The sequence below is a fragment of the Dasypus novemcinctus genome, chromosome 19 (assembly GCF_030445035.2).
Source record: "Dasypus novemcinctus isolate mDasNov1 chromosome 19, mDasNov1.1.hap2, whole genome shotgun sequence".
NCBI classification, from domain to species: domain Eukaryota; kingdom Metazoa; phylum Chordata; class Mammalia; order Cingulata; family Dasypodidae; genus Dasypus; species Dasypus novemcinctus.
In genome coordinates, this window is record NC_080691.1 from 70,606,832 (window position 1) to 70,630,815 (window position 23,984).

General features: G+C 50.4%; 1 protein-coding gene and 1 long non-coding RNA gene across 2 annotated transcripts; one reads left to right on the forward strand and one right to left on the reverse strand.

Moving 5' to 3' along the window:
* Positions 1-4,619: 4,619 nt before the first annotated feature.
* RAB11B (RAB11B, member RAS oncogene family) lies at positions 4,620-13,545 on the reverse strand. The gene is made up of 5 exons (XM_004454681.5): positions 13,401-13,545; positions 7,778-7,973; positions 6,702-6,895; positions 6,208-6,288; positions 4,620-5,648 (listed from the first exon to the last, which is right to left on the reverse strand). The coding sequence occupies exons 1-5, from the start codon at positions 13,438-13,440 to the stop codon at positions 5,503-5,505; spliced, it is 657 nt and encodes a 218-aa protein (XP_004454738.1). The 5' UTR covers positions 13,441-13,545; the 3' UTR covers positions 4,620-5,502.
* A 229-nt stretch (positions 13,546-13,774) lies between these two features.
* LOC131274631 (uncharacterized) lies at positions 13,775-23,980 on the forward strand. Its single transcript, XR_009181922.2, has 3 exons — positions 13,775-13,849; positions 21,132-21,406; positions 21,803-23,980. It is a non-coding gene; the product is annotated as an uncharacterized lncRNA (long non-coding RNA).
* Positions 23,981-23,984: the final 4 nt, after the last annotated feature.

Consider the following 23,984-nt stretch of genomic DNA (forward strand, 5'->3'; position numbering starts at 1 on the left):
AGCGGTCATCACCTCCCTTAGGCTTCTTATCAATCCTGGAGGAGGAAGAGACCTTTTACAGAGGAGAAATGGAAGCCTGGAGAGGATAGGGGGCCGTGGTTCCTGCCTCAAGCCAACAGCATTCATTCATTCATTCAATAATTGTTGATCAGGAGCCTATTTTGAGCCAGACACTGTGCTAGGCTCTGGCGGACACACTATTGAATAAGAGACAAATATCGCTGCCCTCGTGGACCTCAGTCTAGGGAGTGAGACAGACATTAAACAGCCGATTATATAATTAATGATTAGTTAAATAAAGCCCATTCAATATTTCCAACAAAGTCCTTTAGAGGGCCAGATTCTATTCCAGGATCACAAGATGTATTTTGCAGTCATATCTCTTTAGTCTCCTTCAGTCTGAAACAGTTCTTCAATCTCCCATTGTCCTTTATAACCTTGACAGTTTTGCAGATTACAGGCTAGTTACTTTGTTGAAAGTCCCTCCGTTTCGGTTCGTCTAATATTTTCTTGTGATTTATTAATTTCTGGCAGGTGATATTGAGCATACATCAGGAGGTATCTAATTATTTTTCTCCATTGCTGGTGATACTGACTTTCATACTCATGGGTTAAAATGGTGTCTGCCAACTTTCTCCAGTGTGAATTAGTAGTTTATACTTGTCAGTTAAGAAATGCTTTGTGGGGAGATACTTCGAAGCTAAGTAAATATCCTATTCCTCATCAAACTTTTACCCACCAGATTTCATATCCATCGATGATTTTTGCCTGAATCAATTATTACTATGATGATTGTCAAATGACGGTTTTCTAATTCCATCATGCCTTACAGACTTATAAATTGGTATTCCAATGTAAGATGGAACTTTCCCACCCTCCCCCATTTATTTATCCATTTATTTATATCATTATGGACACCTGTATTCCTATTTCACTCATCTGGTTACAATTCATACTATAGTAGTTTAGTTAAATGCCTAAACTGTCCCTGATTTGATCGATGGAAGCCCTTCAAGATAGCATCAGTGTCCTTTTGACATGTCACAATGAAACACAAACCACTTCCTTACTGGCTCAACAAAATGGTCCAGGATAGCTTGTCTTGTATTTTTTCCTTGTTTCCCTCCTCCAGCTGTAGACTCAATCATTTCTCCAAGGAGCCCTGTTTCCTTTTAACAGAGAATTTGTAGAACTCAAGATGTAGGTGCCAGGTGTATTTGTTACCATAGTATCATTAATTCATGCCCAACTCACTGTACAAAGCTAGGAAATCTATGTATATGTATTATGTTCCTATTTACAGACGTTTACTCGTATATTTATATCTCTAACTTACCAATCTCTATCCATCCATCCATCCATTCTATATCTTTTTTTTAAAGATTTATTTTATTTATCTCCCTCACTCCATTGTTTGTGCTTGCTGTCTGCTCTCTGTGTCCTGTTCATTGTGTGCTCTCTGTGTCTGCTCGTCTTCTTTTTGGGAGACATTGGAAAACCAAACCTGGGACCTCCCTTGTGGGAGGAGGTACACAATCACTTGAGCCACCTCCAGTCCCTGCTTGTTGTGTCTCTCGTGTCTCCTCATGGCATCAGCTCGCTGTGCCAGCCCATTGTGTCAGCTTGCTTTCTTGCTCATCTTCTTTAAGAGGCACCAGGGACTGAACCCAGGACCTCCCATGTGGTAGGTGAGTGCCCAAGGGCTTAAGCCACATCCACTTCCCCTATCTATCTTTAAAATCCACTAGTATCTCCAATTCCTATCTAACACTTAGGTGTATTCCAGCCCCTTAGGAGCTTGTAACAACTTCTCTGATGGTGAGAAACCTTGCGCCCCTAATCTTCAATGCATTTACCCAATTGCCCAACAATCCCCACTCTCCATTTGAGGAGGGCCTAAAATCCCAAATACAATGGTCAAGGTTCAGGGTTCCCCTCTTACCCCACCACTGGGCACACCAAATAAGAGGGTAAATCCATGCATTAAAAAAACAAAAACTAGATTAAACTAATCGGTCACTTTGGAAGATTCCCTGGATACCAACTCATCATGTTGAAAATGATGAAATTTGAAAACTGGTAAAAACTACATATCCATGCTGGCACTCTACACAACCTGTATTTCACAGTAACCACAAAGCAGATGAGGGGAAATTTCTCTTCAGATAAGTATTCCAGAAGTAAGAAGGGATCAAATTTGAATAGCACCGTTTTTTAACCCCTAATGAATTATGAATCCAGGCAACGCTGATCAGCAGCTGCTACCACAGGAGACACACTGACACTGCGTGCTTTCTAACAGTACATATCCGGCAGTCCCTGTGAAGTATTCAGACCTGAATTTGATCATGCCTCTAGGTCTAACTATTAATTTACAGGAAATTCAGGGGACAAAGAGATGTGTTAAATGACACCATAGGTCCATAGAGACAGAAAGTAGATTAATGGTTGCCAAGGGCGGAGGGAAGGGGGGAAGGGAGCGTGCCTGCTGATGCGATATGGATGGGATTTCTTTCGGGACTGAAGAAAATGTTTCGGAATTAGATAGTGCTGATGGCCACCCAGTCTTGTGACTGGATTAAAAACCACTGGGGGAAAAATCACCAAATTGCACACTTTAAAAAGGGGAAAATGGTGAATGTTTTATGTGAGTTTTATCTCAATTTAAAAAAACAAAAGCAAAAAGGAAATGGCACCATTGGGATACATCACTGAAATTCACAATGAAAAACTATGGGACAAATGAATCATTTCCTTAAAAAAAAAAGAAAAAAGAAAAAAGTAAGAAAAATTAGAAATAAAAGGTAAATATGTTAGAAGAGACTGAAGAAACATCAACCAATTGGAATGTGTGGACTGTGTTTGGATAATGATTCAAATAAATAATAAGGAAATTATAAGACAATCAGGAAAATGTGAACACTGGTTCAGTATTTGAGATTAAGGAATTACTGCTCATTTCTTTAGGTGTGATAATAGTGTTGCGGTTATATCACCGAAAAGATTTTTATTTTGGAGATATATAATGTATCTATAGCTGGAATATGTCAAAATGGTGGTGGATTCATTACACTTTTCCCTCCATTTCTAAACGCTTAATATTTCCCCCAATAACGCATTAATATGTTGGCAAACCTCTGGCATTTTCTCCAGGCATTTTACCCCTAGGGTTACATACCCACAATTCTAGGTTTGAAACCTGCTTGCTTTTTATGGTGGTGGGACCTTGGGCTAGTCACTTAACTTCTCTGTTCCCCGTCTGTAAAACAGGACCAGTAAATTCCACCCACCTCTTAGGGTTGTTGTGAATACCAAATAAATTACTGTAAAAGACCTAAGTGTCTGGCATTGAGTGAGCATGATGTGCTTATTATTAAATCACTAAATTAGAGAAAAGTAGCATCACTAGACTGGGACTCCCAAGGAGGCAGGGACCATGTCAGTCTTGTTCCCCTACATGGCCAGGGTCTGGAAAATAGGAGAGGCTCAAGAACGATGCATTGATCTTTTGACTGCTTGAAACCCTTCGGGCTGCCTTTCGGTGTGCCTCGGGTCTCACCCTGGCTCTCCTGAAGCCCTCTGTCCACCCTTATGCCTCCATGCCTCTGCACCCTGCCCTGCCTCAACCCTGGGGATCAGTGCCACCGCCTTATCTCCACTAGACTACCCTCTTCTCAGCATCAGCCTCGCCCAGTTGCCACCTACCCACCACCCCATCTGGCCGCACTCCCACACCTGTCCAAACAGCCCTGTAAGACTTTGTAAGGGCCTGAGGCTCCTGGGCCTTCTCACTCAGAGTTCGGCATCATCAGCCTCCTGGCTCCCAGCTTAAGGGAGGGAGTCTGGGCGTGCCCAATATTCCCAGCTGGGGCTCCAAGAAGGCAAGGGCACAGCTGTCAGCACTGAAGTGTCACGGCCGTCACCGCGGGGCTGGGGAGAGGGCCAAGTCTCCACATGGTGGGGACCTGCACTCAGGCCAGCCCTGCCCACAGGAATGCAGGGAGGAGCCTGGGAAGAGGCACAGGAACCCCAGGACATGCACACTCCTTGTCACCAGCACCCCCGCTCTGTCACTGGGCCCTCCTCACAGGTCAGTCTGGGGTGGAGAGAGCCGGGGGTGGGGCGGGGCCAGCATGGCCACCATCACCTGGGCAAGCCCCCTGCCCCTCCTCATTGAACCTCCACGGGAGGCTGCCAGGCGCAGTGGCTGTCACTTAGCAGCACAGCCCTGGGGTTGGGAAGGGGAAGCAGTGAGCACAGCCACTCCCTCCTGTCTCCACCCTCAGCTGCAGGGTGAAGGTCTTCAGGGACCCGGGCGTAAGGTCCATGGGGTTCAACGTCAAGGATGCTCCCTGGGGACTGTGCCCTAGCCGGCCCCGCCAGTTCAGTGAGGAAGCCTGGGGCCTCCCCACCTCCACCCAGCCGCAGAACAACACAGTTGCACGTGGAAGTCCTGCTGTGCCCACTCAGGGGGCCTCAGCACCACCTCTGACAGGTACTGAGTCCCACAGGCCCTCGGGGCTCCTGTCTGACCTCAGAGCTGCTCAAGGGGCTGAGCAAGAGGTCTCGGGGGAAGGGAAATAAGACAAAGGAGCAGAAGCAGATTTCTGTACAGGAAGTTGGATTATACATTTTAGTAACGGGCAAGAGAAAACGAGGCATCAGGGGCAACAGTGCAGGGGCCACAGGGAGAATAAGAGATCGAGAGCTAGGGTTTGGCGTAAATCTTACAAAGTGTATAAAGAATCTGTGTTTCTCTACAATAACAAAAAACCAAAGGCTACAAGAGCAGTTGTATATACAAAACATGGAGATATTGCTTCACTTGCAAACAGGTTCCTGACCGGGTGGAGAGACAAGATGGAGTGGGGGCCAGGGGGTGGGTAGCGCTGCGTGCAGACGAGGCGGGCAAGGTACGGGGAGCTTCTCCCAGCGTAATCTACAGGCAGGCGCTGGAGCCGTGCACGCTCAGGGGGTAGCTGAAGGCGTGCCGGTGCTGGCTGTACATGGGGAGCAAGTGGGATGCCAAGGCCCAGAGTGTCCGCCTGCCCCAGAGGGGGGGTCTGGGTGGAGTAAGGGTCAGCTGGGCCAACTGGCCAGGGAGGGAGGGAGGCCAGCGCTCCCTGGAGACTGCTGTGGGAAACAGCAGCAGCCTGCTCAGTCTGCCCATCTCCTTGCCTCTGGCCTGCCCTGTCCCTCCTGCCACCCTCCCCAGCCCCCCAAGATGGCCACTGGGACCAAGAAAAGGAGGTGCAGCAAGCCAGGGCTTCTAGTTTTCCTTGAGCCAGGACAGGAAGTGCCAGTTGACTTCTGCTCTTCCTTGCCCCCTTTCCCCGCCCACTGCTGGCTGCTGGAGCTGTGTGGAGCTCGATGAAAGGGCAGGAGCAAGGCAGTCACTGAGGGGCAGAGAGGGTGGGAAGGGGCAGGGAGGACACTGCGGTGAGGGGCGGGCTGTGAGGATGAGGCCAGGCACGCACGCTCCAGAAGGGGGGTGCGGGGCGGTCACAGGTTCTGGCAGCACTGCAGCTTGTTGGGTTTCTGTCCGTCAGTGGTGGGCGGTACACTGATGTCCACCACGTTGTTGCCGGGGGACTCATCGTGGGCAGCGCGGTCGGCGATCTGCTTCTGCGACACAATGCGGTAGATCTCTGCCATGGAGGAGATGCAAGGTGAGTGCCCTGGCTCGAGGGTCAGGGTCAGGGCTGCCCCCTGCCCCTACTGACTCTCTCCCTGCAGGACTGGGTCAGGTCTGGATGCCACCTCCTCCTCTAGGGAGTGCCCCTGATGCAGAGCCAAAAGGTCCTCCCCCAGGAACCCACCCCCAGCACCTCATGTACCCCCATTGCACCAGGAGGGACAACTATGCCACCTCACCCCTGCTAGGCTGTGCTTCTATCTGTCCTGCTCACAGGGGAAGCCTTTGTTCTCTAAGATCCCAGTACTGCTGGTTGCTTCCCATCCCCCAACTGGGAGATCCTGGGAGCCCAGCACCTTCCCGCAAGCTGACCCAGGCTGGCTGTTCTCTGGTAGAGCCCATGGCAGGGCAGAGGTTGAGCCTGAGGAGAGCTGCTCCATGTCTACCCTCATGTCCAGACTGACCAGCAGGCTTAATGAATAAAGGCTCAGGGGCTGAATTCTAGAGTCTGAGCCCCCTCCTTGGGTGGGCCCCACTGGGGCTGACGTGCCCTGTCCAGGCCCTGTAAGTACCTGTGAGGATGTTCTTGAAAGCTTCCTCTACATTGGTGGAATCCAAGGCTGAGGTCTCAATGAAAGACAAGTTGTTCTTTTCTGGAACACAGAGAATATTGCACAGGTGAGCAGGAGAGGGGGCTCCTGCAGTGCCCCTCAGGGGCCAAGTACAGCTGGGGGACCCAGCATGCCTGCTCATCTGATCCAAGGAGAGAAGGCACAGGTGCCAGGGGGCCACGCCTGTGGCACACACTCCTAAGGCGGTGGGGGGACGGTTGGTGCTACAGCTATGGGGATAAGCCAGGGAAGAGGCAGGGACAGGGACAAGGGTACCTAGAGGGGGACAGGAGGTCTGGGCGGGCAAGTTTCTCTGGTGGTTGAGGCACCACCCCACTCAGAGGAGAGGACTCCAAGCAAGGTCATGGGGCCAAGCAGCCACGCACAGGCTGAACCATTGGTTGCTCTTCAGGTTGGGCCATCTTGGGGTCCAGCATGCTCCAGCACATGCTCACCAGCAAAGGCGCGGGCCTCGTCGGTGGGCACAGCCCGCAGGTGGCGCAGGTCACTCTTGTTGCCCACCAGCATGATTACGATGTTGCTGTCCGCGTGGTCCCGCAGCTCCTTTAGCCAGCGCTCCACATTCTCATATGTCAAGTGCTTGGCGATGTCATACACCAGCAGCGCACCCACTGCGCCACGATAGTACCTGCACAGGTGGGGACAGGCGTGAGCTGACACCCCAGGAGATCTCTCCTGGCCTGGCCCCCCTCTCAGGCCCCTGGGTGCTGCTTCCCAAGGGGAATCCTGGGGAGGCCTTGAGGGAAGGTAAATGTCCTAAGGGCCCGAAGCAGCTCCCTAGATTTAGCTCAGAAACATGGGGGCTTGAGGAGGGACTTGAGAATGGAGTTTGAAGACACCCACCAGGTCAGCAGCAGAAATGGAAGAAGGAAAACAGCCTTCATGTAGAAGAATGGCTGCCACCAGGCACAAGCTCTGACATCTGCTTGGTACCAATGCCTGCCAGGGCCCAGCCAGTCCTGGACATCCAAAGAGGCTGATGGAAACTGTCCACCTAAGGGACTGAGGGGATGGGGTGGTGGCGAGCCAGGCTGCAGTGAGCAGAGGTCAGAGGAAAATGAGTGGTGGTGCTGCTGGTGATGGGCATTGGCCGGAAATGGGGTGGGGACCTGGGAAGGTGAGGGGGGCCAGGCCCAGGGGAGCTCTCAGGATGCACTGGGGACGCAGTGTAAGCTGAGGCATGGAGGCAGTGAGGTCAAAGGGAGGCTGGGAACAGCGCCAGGCTGGGCAGGTCAGTGACCAGAGTACAAGGCCCAGCTGGACCTGGGCACCAGCCCTCCTGGGGCCCTGGCCATGCCAGCTACACTATGGGATCCAGGGCCACAGTGCAGACAGGACTGGACACCGGTCTTCCAGAGGCCCCTTAGTTGCCAGGGCTCTCCACGGCCCCTGCTCAAGAGCGTAGGCCAGGGTCTCCCTCCACACAGGCACCCTCCCAGAGCCCTTCTCTTCCTGCCCCCTTCCCTACCCCACCCCCATCCTTCCAGGCCCCTGCCTGGCCACCACGCACGCGGAGGTGATGGCGCGGTAGCGCTCCTGGCCGGCCGTGTCCCAGATCTGCGCCTTGATGGTCTTGCCATCCACCTGGATGCTGCGGGTGGCAAACTCCACACCGATGGTACTCTTGCTCTCCAGGTTGAACTCGTTGCGGGTGAAGCGTGACAGCAGGTTGCTCTTCCCCACACCCGAGTCCCCGATGAGCACCACTGTGGATGAGGGACAGAGATGCGATGAGCCAGGCGGGTGGCACCCTGTAGCAGGGCGCTGTGCACACCTGACACCCTACGTTATGGAGAAGCCAGAGTTTCCCGGAGTAACCCCACACACACCCAGGCACCGGGATGCCGGGCGCAGACAAGGAGGGAGGCTTGGGAGCCCCAGCCCATCTCTCTGGTCTTCCAGAGCAGGGCTGGCCCACTGGGAGGAGACAGGAGGGTACCTTCTGGATACATCTGGAAAGGGTCAGATGTATCAGCCCCTCACACCACCCCTGCCCCCAGGGTCCCAGAGCTGTCCTGCTGTGTGTCCCCAGGCAAGTCCACCAGGTTATCCCTGAACACCTGGTCTGGGAGGAGGCTTACTGGGCCCAGGACCTGAGCTCTTTCTCTCCCTACTCCCCACCTGGTCGCCTCTCAGCAGGTGGCTTGGGGGTTTTGGTTCAGCCTCTCTCCCTGCAGCAGTTTGATATGGTTATGAATTCCAAAAATAGATATTGGATTATGTTTGTAAAATGGTCTGTACCTGGGCATGATTACGTTATGATTAGGGCTTTGATTGTGCCACATCATTAGGGTGTTGAGTCCCCACCCACAGTCCCCACCCCTTGGTGGGTGGGGACTCACAGATAAAAGGCATGGCAAAGGACAGAGCTGAGGGGTTTTGATGTTGGAGTTTTGATTATATTAGAGTTTGATTGAAGCCTTAAGCTGGAGCCCCAGGAAGTAAGCACATACAGGAAAGAGTAGCAAGCTCCAGGAAGAGAGGAACCCTGAGCCCAGGAAGAAGCAACCCCTGGGAAGAGAGGATCCCTAAACCCAGAAAGAAGAAAGATCCTGGAAGGGAGGAACCCAGGAAGCCTGAACCCTGGCAGACATTGACAGCCATCTTGCTCCGACACATAGAAACAGACGTTGGTAAGAGAAGTAACTTATGCTTTATGGCCTGGTATCTGTAACCTCCTACTCCAAATAAGTACCCTTTATAAAAACCAACCAGTTTCTGGTATTTTGCATCAGGACCCCTTTGGCTGACTAATACACTCTGTCATGCCCCACACAGACCAAATCCCTGTGGGGCTTTAAGGCCTCTAGCACTCCCACCTGCCTGCCTCTCCCTGCTGCTGTGAGGCACAGCTCCCACGACTGGAGCACCCTGTCCACCAGAGGCAGCCAGCAAACTCCTGCTAACCCTTCAAGACCCCTCAGTTCAGGCTTGTTCACCCTCTCAGACCAGCACCTGCCTGTCCAATGAGGCCTGTGATGATGGGGCCCACTTCCTCTTGTGAAACCATGGATGCCCAGCAGAAGCCTACCAGGTGGTTTTGAGAGAACAGCGGGATGAGGTGGAGACAGACGTGGCCCCATGCTGACATCCAACTGCATCGGACCAGGCTGGACTGTGGGTCCCCTCGTCCATTCCACCCACCCGCCACCTCCTTCCCACAGCAGGAATCTGAGCAGGAGGTTCACTCACACTTCACAAGTCCTCAGGAATGGAACGGGAACAAGGAGGGCCCCTCTGTGGCCCTGCCCTGGAGTCCCATCCCCACTCCCCCCAACAACCCTCATTCCTTCTCTTGTTGCGCTGTCCAGTCTTGGTCCTTTTAGCCCCATCAGTTCCGCCTGGGTCAGCCAACAGTCCCATCAACCACCTCGGCCCAGGCCTGGTCCTAAGTGTTTTGTGGATCTCAGCGTGTGAAGTTCTCAGGGGTACATGTTAGCATTATTGTTCCCACTACCCAGCTGGGAACGCCTAGTCCAGAGTGACTGAGTTCCAGGCCCCATCACTTAGTGAGAACAGCAGAGGCCAGAGCAGGATGCAGGCCAACCGAACACTGCCCAGACGACAGCGGGGAGGCCAGGCTGCCATGGCAGCCCCTGGCATACACTTCTCAGGGCAGAGAGGGGGCCAGTGGGGCAGCAGCCAGGCTGGCCCCAAGTGCAGGCTGAGAATGAACACAGCATTGTCAAGGGCACAAACAATCTGCTGTTTTGGGGAAATAAAGGGCCCTTCAGAACACAGCCCCTGGCATTTCCACAGAAGTCAGTGGCATCACCTGCCAGGAAACAGCCCTTGTGGACGGGCCACTTGGCTCACAGAGCAGGCAAACCCAGCTGGCAAAAACAAAGAGCTGCCACCTCTTGGAAGCTCTGGGTCCTCTGGCCTGCCCTATGATAGCACGGCCCCACAGGGGCAGAGTCTGAGGCTTGGGTGTATAGCAGGGCCATTCAGGGGGTTGGTCCCTTAACACTGAGGGGGCAGGGTTTTCATAGCTCGTCCCAGGGCAACTGCAGAGCAGAGTTGAGGTGTCCAAAGACAGGGGACCAGGGAGCCTCATCCTCGATGGAGGAAGATGCTTTACTCAAGTCCCAGACCAACAACCAGAAGAGGGGGCCTGGTGGGGCTCGCCCAGGCTGAAGACAGGGAGGTACCCTGGGAGCACTTAGCAGAGCTTGGCAGGGAGGGCGCGCGCCAGGACTGGCCCAGTTCCCTGGGAACCAGCTGCCACACCTTCTTTGTCCCTTTTTCCAACAGGGCTCTAAATGAGGCAGGGAAGGCCAGAACCCCCAGAGGACAGGGCCTTGGGCCACCGTGGTCAGCTTCCTACATGACCCCATGTCCTGGTGGGCTAAGTAAGGCACTGCCCACTCCTTGCTCTCCAGAGCCAATGATTGGCCAGGGACTGGGGAAAGGGGTAAGGGCTCTGGCAGGGCCCCCACCACGGATGATGGACCCTGCAGCCCAGGCCATCAGAGGGGCGATCAGTGGTGACTCCAGCAATCGATGCACAGGGCTGACAGGATAAAATGTTAGGAGGATAAATGTGAAGACCTATAATTAGGTCCAAATAAACAACCTCACTCCTCTCCTCTGGGAGGGGGAGAGTGAGACGGCAGGAAAACAACAGCACATGTTTGTAAGGATCACGCCAGAGGGACCAGCTGGCCACTGAGGTTGGGATGTGACGCTGTGGGACGTAACTGCCCAGAACAACAAGGTGGCAGTGGGAGAGCAGGCCAAGGAGCAGCCAGGGACCCAAGCAGAGAGGTCTCCCGGCCAGGGGTTTGTCCAGAGGCAGGCAATTAAGGCCTAGGGGGCAGGGGTCTCTGGGGCTCAGCAGGTACAGGTCTGCAGAGCCATCTGGTCTTTGTCAATGCATCTGACCCCTGCAAGGAGAGGCGAGGAGGAGGGGCTTGGGGTGGTGTGTCTTGGAGGCCTCTCTGGCAGGCAGGCCCAGGCCTGAGCCTCCATGGCAGACCCCAGGTCTGGGGATGCACTGCACGGTGCTCCTGTTTCTACCCCCCCTCCATCCTTTTGGCCGTGATGTAACGGTGGTGGTTTGCTTGCTGGCTTGTTTCCGTCCTTCCTTTATTTGCTAGTCATAGAAAATTTCCTTGTTCAGTACATTTATCTGAATGAAAAACCTTAAAGGACAAGGTCTAACGTGTGAAGGTGAGACCTTGGATGAACAGTCTGGGAAATGCTGACCTTGGGAGTTAAGCTTTTGCTACCACCCCAGCTGCAGGAGGCCAGCAGGACACCTCTCAGCTCAAGAAAACAGGGCCAGTGAGGGCTGGCAGGGGTCAGGTGGGCCCTGGCACCATGCCAGCTGGCATAAAGTTGAGCAGTATTTCCAGGAAGTGGAGTCTGCAGCTGAATCCCGGGAAGCACAGAGCTGCTCCACTGCCTCTGACCGAGTAACTGTACTTCTGGGAACGCACGTCAAGGAAATAGCCCAAAGGGCAAATGGATGACTCGGGCAAATGCTTGGAGCTGGATTATTTATAATAGCAAAAGGATGACAATAATCTGAGTGCCTGACAAGCAAAGGAGGGCAGCAGACACAGGGATGTGGCATCTGGGGGGCAACACCCTCTGCCCTTGCAGTGCCACATGAGGTGGGTGCCCAGCTGGTACCTGGGAAGCAGCCCTCTCCAGGGTGGGCTCAGTGGAGATGGGGCACCAGCTGCAGTCACCAGAAGACTGCTCAGCTCTCCACCCCGGAAGGTCCTTCCAATGTGCCCCCCACCTTTAGGGTAAGACCTCAAGGTTTGGAAGGCACCAAAACCTTGGCCTGACATCATGTAGCCTCACCTGCCATGACACGGTGGCCTGCTTGCAGTCCCTGAGCCCACGGTGCTGAAGGCTGCCTCTAGTCTTTGCACAGGTTCTCCCTCAGCCTGGAAACCTTTCACCATGTGGATATCCCAGGTAGGGAGCACTCCACCCTCCTCTTCACATTTCCAAGACGCTGACCCAAACACAGTAGGCAGCAGGGCAAAGGTGGCTTTTGCCACTTTCCTCTAGAGTGGCCACTATCAGCCAGGGAGCCGGCACACATGTCAGAGGACCTGGTCAAAACTGGCTTGGTGCACAAGGTGCTGCCAAACCAGTGATCCCTCAACCCACCCAGCAAAGAAACCAAGGATCTCAGCTCCAGGCACAGACCAAAGGAGCTCCCCAGTTGACTCTGGATCAGCCATGGCTGCTAGTCCTGTTCCTCAGGCAGGGAAGACCCTCCAGCAAGACGACTGAGGCCCAAGTGTTGGGGGGAGATGGTCGAATAGCCCCAAGCCCCAGATCCTGGCTGCAAGCCCCTCATCCCCAGACCTACACCCTAAAAATGGAAAAGATCATAGGTGGCCTGGGTTCAAGTCCTGCTCCTACATTATCCAGCTGTGCCCTTGCTTCCCTGGGCCTCAGTTTCCTAGTTTGTAAACAGAAAGGCCGAATACTACCAACCTCACAAGGTCATGTGGGTTCTTGCGTGTAAAGTGCTTTTAGAGAAATGCTCATACTCAGATGATGCTATTTAGTGTTTCATACAGTTGTCACTTTTAATCTCCATGTCTGTCCAGACACAGTACCCTCAAGTATGGATCCACACCCCGGTTCAGGGTCCCCCTCATCACACACCTCAACCCGGACCGCACCTCTGCCCAACCCCCCATTGTCCATCCCCAGAAATACTGACCCGGGGCCCCGCCCCCCGTGAGAGCCCCGCCCCGGCAGTCCACTCTGGGACACGCCCGCCGCCTCCTCGCCCCGCCTCTGGCGGCCCCGCCCCCGCCGCGAATCGCGCTTTCAACCGGACCCGGCCCGCCAAATCCAGGGGCGGCCCCGCCCCCAGAGGCCCGCCCCCAACGGACGCTCCCACCACTCCGGGCCCCACCCCCTCAGGCTCCGGCCCCGCCTCGGCGCATCCCGGGTGCCCGGATCTCTCCCGGCCGCCCGCTCCACAACGGCCGCGCACCCCGGCCCCAAGCTGACAAAGCCCGGCCGGTTCCGGCCTTCCCGCCGGGCTCTCAGTCCCGGGCTCCGGCCCGAACCCGACGGCCCGGAGGGCAGCCTCAGCACGCCTGCCCACCGCCTCGCCGCCGCGCCCTCGCCCGGCTGTGCCCCACCGGCCGCACCTTTGAACAGGTAGTCATACTCGTCGTCCCGGGTCCCCATTGTCCTGGCGCTTCCGGCGGGATCGGCGACTCCGCAGCCCCACCACAAACACCCAACGGGGGCGGAGTCGACGCTGTGAAGAACGGCTGCCAGGAGGCCAATCAGCGGCGGGCGCTGTAGTGACCGACACTCGAAGCAGCCAATCAGAGGTGGAAGCGGAGCTTCCGGGGTGGGCACCGCCTTAGATCCACCCTCCTCACCCTCAGTCTCCTGGAGAAAGGCGGAAGGAATGCGGATCTTTCTGAAGTGACCGCCGCAGTGGCCTATCAGAGGCGGGCTCGGAAAGGCGGGGAGGACGACTGGGGAAATGAAACAGATTGATGAAGCGAGAAGCCAATGAGAGGCTTGATTCGGACCCTACCCGGCTACCCGAGGACCCGCCCGGGAAGGGAAATGTGTCTACGTCCAGGTGATGTTACGTTACGGGCGTCGACGTACTGATGACGCCATAGACCGCTACGGTCGGGTCTGGCCTTTTTCTCTATTAAGTGACCCATTGTGAATGTCTCTGCGCGGGGACTTTCCTGGAGGTCCTATCTTTTCCAAGTTGCCATTTCCCTCCCTATATTGGTGATTCAAGTTATATTCTCTCAGCGCTTCAGTTTCCTCCTCCATAAGACAGAGAAGACATCTAGTTTATGGGAATTTTTTTAGATTTACCAGATTTATTTTTCTAAATGCATATATCCGAAATCAACCTTCCACTTCATGTCCATAAGGATTTGTCTAACAAATATTTAAAATTCTTACTGGGTACCAGGTACTCTCCAACAGACCTCTTATTCCTTTCTGTCTCCCTAACCTGTTTTGCTATGTTTCCATAGGATTTAATACGACCTGACATTAAAGTATGCATTCCTTTTTTAAAAAAGATTTATTTTATTTATTTCTCCCCACCCTCTCATTGTTTGCACTTAGCTGTGCCTGTTGTCTTTGTTTCTTTCGGAGGCACTGGGAACTCAATCCAGGACCTCCAGTGTGGGAGGAAGGCACCTAATCGCTTAAGCCACCTCCGTTCCCTGCTGTTGTGTCTCATGTTTTTCTTCTTGGGTCTCTGGTTGCGTCAGCTTGTCTTCAGGAGCACCAGTAGCCTCTGCTCCCTGCCTTGTTGATTCTCTCATGTTTTTCCTCTTGTGTCTCTTGTTGCATCTTGTTGTGTCAGCTTGCCATGCCTACTCGTCGCACCAGCTCACTCTCTTCTTTAGGAGGCATTGGGAACCAAACCGTGGACCTCCCATGTGGTAGGCAGGAGCTCAATTGCTTTAGCCACATCCACTTCCCAGCATTCCTTTCTGATCCGGGAATCTGTTTAATTTCTGTCCTCAGTCAACAGACTATGAGTCCCATGAGAGCAGGGACTGTATCTATGTGCAGTCATTGATGTATCCCCAAGGGTCAATAAATACTTGTTCAATGATAATCTCAGCATGTGCTAGTTATGACAATTATTATCATTTGCCTCCCTGACCTCATTCCAGGGTTGTCCTTCAGGCTTGCCAGGCACAAACTTGGCTTCTTTTCCCAAATTCACCCTTCTTCTTGGGTCTCTATCCCCTGCCCAATCACCAGTGCCTGAAGTGATGAATTCCTCTCTCTCCTCCGCTCCCCCTACTTCTACTGCCCCCCAATTGCCTTATCCTGTCCCTTGTCCCACCCAAATCTCTCCTGATATTAGCAGAACACTCTGGATTCTGGGCTTCTAAGTTCTTGGCTATGTCGCATAAAGGAATTAAACAGCACATCATAGGGTAGGCAAGGAAGTAACGAGTTTATTAAGAAACTGAGAGTAGTTCACATCCAAGACATGGGTGTGGCTGTGTTACAGGGTGAGAGGTGCAGGTGCAGCCTGGGGTTAGGCCTTTTAAGACCTTCCCTCCAGGGAAGTGGACTTGGCCCAGTGGATAGGGCTGTCCGTCTACCACATGGGAGGTCCGCGGTTCAAACCCCAGGCCCCCTTGACCTGTGTGGAGCTGGCACATGCGCAGTGCTGATGCACGCAACAAGTGCCGTGCCACGCAGGGGTGTGTGTTTCCCCCCCCCCCCCCGCGTAGGGGAGCCCCTCGCGCAAGGAGTGCTCCCCGTAAGGAGAGCTGCCCAGCACGAAAAAAAGTGCAGCCTGCCCAGGAATGGGGCCACATACACGTAGAGCTGACAAACAAGATGATGCAACAAAAAGAAACACAGATTCCTGTGCCGCTGACAACAACAGAAGCGGACAAAAAGAGCAACACACAGCAAAATGGACACACAGAACAGACAACTGAGGTGGGGGTGGAGAAGGGGAGAGAAATAAATAAAAAATAAAAATCTTTAAAAAAAAAAAAAGACCTTTCCTCCACTTCTTTCCTAATGTTGGGGCAGGGCCCCAGCTGTTTGCTGTTCTGATTGGTTGCCTTACAACCCACCTGTTAGCCCTCAGGGGCCCAATAAGGAGGCCTTTTGTTTGAAGTTATCCAGGACCAATGGGGAGGCCTGTCTGGAGTTATTCTGGGCTTCCCCCTGTTCCCAGGAAAGTCTGCCAGGTCCCAGCTGTCTTTCCACTTTCCCTATACTAACCTGCAGCACTAATGCAGACCCCTCGTTATCCCCTCCACTGCTACTACCCTGATGCTGGCCCTTGTGTCACCCCCTGAACTGGTGCAGTCACCGCCTCCCTGGTCTCCAAATTCTGCCCTCACACCCCACAGTCTGTTATTCTCACAGCAGTCAGCAAGAGTTGTTGTTTTTAAACAAAAACCTATGCAACAAATGTCTCAACAGTACAAGGTGTTGGTGGAGGGTTGATGTAGGGGACCCCTGTATGATGTTATGCACTTTTGCTTCGTAAGTTCACAACTTTTAGTATACACTTATTGTTTATGTATGTTCATGTAGAAATGATATTAAAATAGTAATAAGGTGGGTTGGGGAAAAATACACCAAGCGTAAGATACTCTGGTTAGTAGTAGTATTTTGAGGATGCTCTTTCATCATTAGTTAAAAATGTTTCACGACAATGCAAGGTATTGGTGGTAGAGTGAGGTATGAGAGCCTTGTATGATGTTATGTATGTTTGTTTTATAAGTTCACAACTATTCCTATAAGTTCACAACTATTACTTTTTTTTAATACTTTGGTTAGTAGTAATATATATATATATATATATTTTGAAGATTTATTTATTTATTTCTCCCCCTTCCCCTCCTCCTGCCCTGCTGTTTTTGCTGTCTGTGTTGTCTTCTCATTTTCTCTCCATTAGGATTCACTGGAATTTGGTCCTGGAGACCTCTGACTGGGAGAAAAGTTCCCTGTCAATTGTGCCACCTCAGCTCCTAGTTTCTGCTGCTCTTCACCTTGACTCTCCCTTTGTCTCTCTTTTGATGCGTCATTATCTTGCGTGACTCACTTGTGCTGAACACTGGCTCACCACACGGGCACTCGTGCGGGCACTGGCTTGCCATGCGGGCATGTGTTTTCTTCTTCTTTTTCACCAAGAGGCCCCAGGGTTGAACCCAGGTCCTCCCATATTGTCGGCGGAAGCTCTATCATTTGAGCCACATCTGCTTCCCCACAACTATTACTATACACTTTTTGTTTATATATGAGTGATATGCTTCAATAAATTAAAAAGCAAAAAACAAAAACAAACATAAGGCAGATTGTGTTACTCGCCTGTTTAAAAACCTTTTAGTCCTTCATTCAGAAAGCATTACTGAACACCTGCTATGCATTTGAAGTCCTGGGGATGCAACATTGAACAAAACCAAGTCACAGCCCTTATGAAGCTGGCAGTCTAGCGGGGGAGTCAAACCAGAAGCAGGTAAGCAACAACGCAAACAATGTAACTTCAGGGTGGTATGTGTGCAATGAGGAAAAGAACCTGGGTTATGGGATGGGAAGCTTCTTAGCTAGGAAGTCAGGGAAGCAGGCCTGGAGGAGGTGGCCTTTCCTCTGAGCGCTGAACCATGAGAAGGATCTGGTCATGGGAGAGGCTAGTGGGGTAGGAACAGCAGTTCAGGCTGACAACTCAGGAAGTGAGAGAGAGCCCGAAGCTGGGAGGAGCAACCAGGAGGCCATGATGACCCGAGGGTGGGGGCAAGAGGGAGAGGATGAAGGTCGAGGTCAGGCAAGAAGGTGTGACTGGAGGCCAGACCGTGGTGCACACTGCTCGCCTTTGTCAGGAAACTTCTGGGTGGTGAGCTTGGCACTCTGCACCTTCCAACTCCAAAACACCCCCATTCCCTATCTACCACCTGCTCCAGCCAGGCAGGGCTCCCTACTGGTCCCCCACCCTTATAGCGTTCTTCCTCCCACCATGTCTTGTATTTAATTTTTAATGTGGTGACACATGTATGACATAAAGTGTCCTGTTTTAACCACTTTCAAATACACAATTCAGTGGTGGTAACGACATTCAAGGTGTTGTGTTATCATCACTCCGTTCCCCCAATTTTCCCAGCACCCCAAACAGAAATGCTATACTGATTAAGCATCAACTCCCCCTTCTCCACCTCCCCTGCTCCTGTGAACCTGTATTCTAATTCCTGCCTTGGTGAATTTGCATATTCTAATTATTTCATATCAGTGTTTCACACATGGTGTGTCCTTTTGTGTCTGGCTTATTTCCCTCAGCACGATGGCTTCAAGGTTCACCCATGTTGTAGCACGTGGCGAAACTCCATTCCTTTTTGTGACTGAATAATATCCTATTTTACAGACAGAATGCATTTTGGCGAGCCATTCAACCACTGATGGACCCTTGCTTCTACCTTTTGGCCATTTTGGCTAATGCTGCTACGAACATCAGTGTGCAAACGTCTGTCCAAGTCCCTGCTTTCAATTCCAGAAACTTAGAAGTGGGGTTTGCTGGGCCGTATGGTAGTTCTACCCTTAAGTTTCTGAAGTACCTCCAAACTGTTTTCCACAGTGGCCCCTAGGAGGCTCCTGCTCTCACACTCCTCTCTTCCCCAAATGCCCTCCCCTTCCCTATCTCCCTTGTAGAATTTTCATCCTCCTTTGAAAAACAACTCAAAGCCACCTCCTCCTTGAACCCTTTTCCCCTGTTGCAGTCACTGCTGCCTCACCCCCATCCCCTCCCTCTCCCGCCAGCCTGGTTCATAGTACTACAGTAATAATAAACCATAGTTTTTGTTTGGTTTTGATTTGGGTTTTTTTTGAGGTATTGTTGGGGATTGATCCCGGGATCTTGTGTGCAGGAAGCCGACGCTCATCCACTGAGCCACATGGACTCCCCCTGTACTATAGTAATAATATCCATGGCTAATGTGTATTGTGTGCTCACTTGTGAGCCAGGCACTGTACTGAGTGCTTTTAATTAAATCCTCACAAGATTGTGAGGATGAGCATGGAAGGTGGATTGGCAGAGAGAGAGCATTACCAGAACTGTCCCCACTTTCTGGATGCAGGAACTGAGGCCAAGTAGCTTTGGTGACCTGCCCCTGATCACCCAGGAGAGTGAATCAATAAAAGCACCAGCTCTATGGCTCATCCGAGGTCACACTCTGCCTCTGCTGGGTAATTCCCATTCTCTAGGTCACTTCCCCACAATGGCGGCTTTTTTTCTATTGTTTCCTGGGATGGTGGTGCAGGAAATCCAGGGGGAGTGGGGTGATCTCAGAGATCAGAGAATTGAACCCTCTTTGGCTGAGCCTGAAAATGAAGGGGGAGCAGAGCTGGGGGACTCCCCACAGAGGCTGGACTGCTGAGCCAGAGCCCACCTCCCTGCCTGCTCCAGCTACAATGGGCTCGAGGGAAACCCTCCAAGCCTGCCCAGTATAGGACATACCCAAACCAGGAGCCTGGAGACAGTCTGCCCTCCAGACTCCCTGGCATGTCAGCTCTAGAACCTCTATGGTGCTCACACATTTGCTGCCCACACTGAGCCAGGGCCCCAGGGAAGCTACCCTGCCCCAGCACCTGCCAGGAAGAGTCTTTAAGGATGTTTTTTATTTATTTCTCCCCACCCCCTCATTGTTTGCACTTGCTGTGTGCTGTGTCTTTAGGAGACACTAGGAACTGAACCCAGGACCTCTGATGTGGGAGGGAGGGGCCTAATCACTTGAGCCACCTCCATTCCCTGCCTTGTTGTACTCTCATTATGTTTTTCTTCTTGTGTCTTTCGTTGCATCCTCTTGTTATGTCAGCTTGCCATGCCTGCCCTTTGCGTCAGCTCGCTGTTTCACTTGTTTTCTTTCGGTGGCACTGGGAACCTCTGCTCCCTGCCTTATTGTCTTTCATTATGTTTTTCTTCTTATGTCTCTTGTTGCCTCATCTTGTATCAGCTTACTGTACTTGCCCATCATGCCAGCTCACTGTCTTTTTAGGAGGCACTGGGAACTGAACAATGGACCTCCCATGTGGTAGGTGGGAGCTCAGTTGCCTGACTCAGATCCGCTTCCCAGGAAGAGTCTTGACACAGGAAATTACAGAGATTTCCCAAGGGAAACTTAAAATGAATATTTGGAGGGGGAATTCAGGGGCATAGATAGGACATCCTATTAAAACAGCACATGGGACTCAGGGCATGGATGGGTGCTTTGTTTCCCAAATGTGAATCCTAGAGACATGCATCACATTATTACAGGCCTCAAAGTTTGGGAAGCCTGGTCAGAGTGATTTGGGTGATCATTTTAAGTGGTGCATTAAATAACACTGAACCACATAGTGGACACTCCTACTCTTTTCACTCCTTGAAACCCTTAATCACCCATCAAGGAGAGAGTCTGACCTGATGTTTATATCTCTTTAACACTTTTCTAATGCTCATCTCCCTTTTTAAGAGGGCCAATGCAGGCATAGTACCTTCAGGAGGTGACAGGATCTAGCTAGAGTTTCCCCCCTAACACATTTTTAATGGACAATTTTAGACATTTAGAAAAATGGAAAGAATTATACAGAAAATACCTATATAGATGCCACCTAGATTCTGCCATTAACATTTTGCTTTGTGACATCACATATCCATACCTCTAGCCATCCTCCAACCATCACATTTTTTGACATGTTTCAAAGAAGACGGAAGTCATCAGTTCACTTTACCTCTAAACACTACAGCATGACCATTATTAAGCAGAAATCATTATTTTTCGCTCTTTTCATCGTTTTGATTTTGCTTGTTTTTTTATTTAAAAATTTATTGAAGTGTATCATTCATACGTGAACGTATATAAACAATAGTACTCTCAAAGTTATGAACTTACAAAACAAACCTGCATGACATCATACAGGGTGTTTTTTTTTTTTCAGTAGTAACTTATATACAACTCAAACTTTCCCATTTTAACTGCTCTCAGGCATACACTTTGACTAGTAATTACAGTCACAGTATTGTGTGACCATCACTAATATCTTTCATAACCTCAAACAGAAACTCTGTACTCATTAAGCAACAGCTCCCTCCTCTCCTCCCTCTGGCACCTGGTAACCTGTAATCTACTCTCTATCTCTATGAATTTTACTTCTGAATATTTCATATGAGTGAGATCATACAATATTTGTCTTTTTGTGTTTGGCTTATTTCACTCAACATGATGTCTTCAGGGTTCATCCTTGTAGCATGGATCAGAACTTCATTCCTTTCTTATGACTGAATAATTGTCCATTTTGTGTATATGCCACATTTCGTTCATTCATCCACTGGGTACACTTGGGTTGTTTTCCTGAGGGTTTTTTTTTTTTTTTTTTTTTTTGAGGTGCCAGCAGCTGAGGATTGAACCTGGGACCTCGTATGTGGGAGGCAGACACTCAACTACTGAACCACATCAATTTCCCTGAGCTGGTTTTTTCGTTCGTTTTGCCTGTTGTTTTTATTTTTTCGGGATGCACTGGTGTGGGAAAGGGTCAAGTTTAATTTTCACAAAGGGAAGCCGGAGCCAGCTCTGCTGTTTGAGGAGGAAGGATAGGGGTTCCAGCGGCTTTGGTGCGCCAAGAATTTGAAAAGTGGCGCAGAAATGAGGAAGGGCCAATGGTGAGTGCTGGGGGCGGGCCTAGAGCAGGGAAAGCCAATGATGAGTGCTGGGGGCGGGGCTAGAGCAGGGAAAGCCAATGGCGAGTACTGGGGGCAGGGCCAGGGGTGAAAGCGTTGCTGAGCTCCCCCGAGACTTTGCAAATGTAGGGACCCCTGGGAATCAGAGCGGGAACCCGGTAAATTAGTTAGCTCTCTAGGATAGGCTGTAACCCCTGAATTGCCCAATCAATGGGGAGCAGGGGAGGGACCCGTGTGTTAGGTTTAGGTTATAAATATCACTGTTTCTTGTTGTTTGGCGCCCTGGCCACTTTGTCCATATTGAGCGCCCATTCTTGCAAGATCGTTAATAAAATTCTTTTCTTCTCCACAATCAGGTGAGCTTTTGTTTTCTTATAGGTGCAGCAGTCTTTCTAACAACCGGGAACTGAACCCGGGACCTCCCATGTGGGAGACAGACGCTCAGCGACTTGAAATACATCCACTGTTTTTGCTGAGTTTTGACAAAAATATACACTGGACTAACCCACCTCTGTCAAATTTCAGAACACTCCCATCATTTCAGAAAGTTCCTTCATGCCCCTTCCCAGTCTATCACCAGGCCCTTCCAGAGGCAACCATGACTGATTTTTCTCCCCACCAATCTACATCAGTTTTCTGCTCAAATTTTAAAGCATTGTTTTATTCTCATGGACTTGAATTTTACTCACCTATTTATGGCAGGTGATACTGATTTTCCATTTGTGGCACAGTTGAAAGCTTACACATGTCATCTGGCTTAATTATTCACAGAAGCCTCTGTCCTCTCAATACCATCCCAGTATGACTATTAACAGCAATACTGTTAATAGTCTTGCATCAATGCCAAAGACGTACTGTGTTAATAATAGGGGGGTATGGAAAAAATATGCCAAATTATACCATGGACCATAGTTAGTGGTAATAGTCTGATATTATCTCATAATCTTTCAACAAATGTTGCACAACAGTATGGTGTGTTGGTGAAGGGGTGTTGTATGGGAATTCTACACATGTGCATGATTGTTTTGTAAGTTCACAACTTCTGTAATAAAAATATTTATTTTAAAAGCTGCCAAAAAAAAAAAAAAGCCCTCTTATGGACCATCAATTCTAGGTCGCCCTGTGGATAATTGGTAAAATTGGAGGGTCAGCTAGGTGAGGGCCCTTTTTGTTCGCATAGAACATTCAAAGCACTTAAGGACGTTTTCATTAAATATTGGCTGAAATTATGTATTTTAAGAAGGTCAGGGAAGCAGATGTGGTTCAAGCATTGGGCTCCCATCTACCATATGGGAGGTCCAGGGTTCAATACCCAGGGCCTCCTGGTAAAGGCAAGCTGGCCAACAGTGGAGTGCTGCCCACACAGAGAGGTGGCACAGCAAGGTGATGCAACAAAAAGAGACACAGAGGCAACATAATAAGAGATGCAGCAGACCAGGGAGCTGAGGTGGCCCAAGAGATTGAGCACCTCTCTCCCACTCCAGAAGGTCCCAGGATCAGCTCCTGGAGCTCCCTAAAGAGAAGAAAGCAGACACAGAAGAACACACAGCGAGTGGACAGAGAGAGCAGACAATGGAGGGAGGGGGGAAAAGTTAAAAAAAAAAGAGGCCAATGTAAAGGAAAACTTGGAAGTGAATTCCAGCATAGGTGGTATGTAAGTGTGAGAAAAACTGAAGAATTTACCCCAAACACTGCATGAGTGTATACACTAGAGCAGGGGTTCTTAACAAGGGGTCCAGGAGCTTGAAGTGAAATTCAAAAAATCATTCTTATGGGGACATGTTGGTGTGGGTGTATTTATTAAATAACACACAGTATAGTGTGGACCTAGTAATGGGTCCGTGGTATTCACCTGACTGGCAAAGGGGTCTATGGAACAAAAAAGGTTAAGAACCCCTGCTCTTGAGCTATACCTTCCAACATGAGGGGCCCTGGCTGGACCAAAACAAGATGTGCTGTCAGTGTAAAATTTACAGCAGGTCCTGGAGACTTAGTGCCCCACAATACAAATGTAAAATATCACCTTAATAATGTTTATATTGATTGCATGTTGAAACAGTTAATATTTTGGATATACTGGGTTAAATCAAAGAGATTTCTATAATTCTTTTTATCTGTTCCTTTTTACTTTTTTTTTTTAACAGGGCTATGGAAAATATAAAGTTACATATGACTTGCATTATATTTCTATCAGATGGTGCAGAGTTAATCATAGACAAAAAAAAAAAAAGCCCAAACAAACAAAGAGTTAATCATGATTCACACATGTAAGTATGTTTTGGAAGGGAGTTTCACTTTGTCACCTGCTTCCATAAAAATGAATTATATGAGAGTTTTGTTTTCTGTTTTTGTGAATAAAAACAGCAAGAGCAATACGCATCATGAAATAATAAACGAAATTATGAAATTGCCATCAGTTCTTGGAGATGGGAAGGAATAACAAGTCTTCTCCCCAAGGGACCTGCAGTGTTTAACCTCTGCCCTGAGAACATGTTTATGTGGACTTTGCAACTGATCAATTAAAAAAAAAAAAAAACAATAAAACCACAGCACAAAGCAG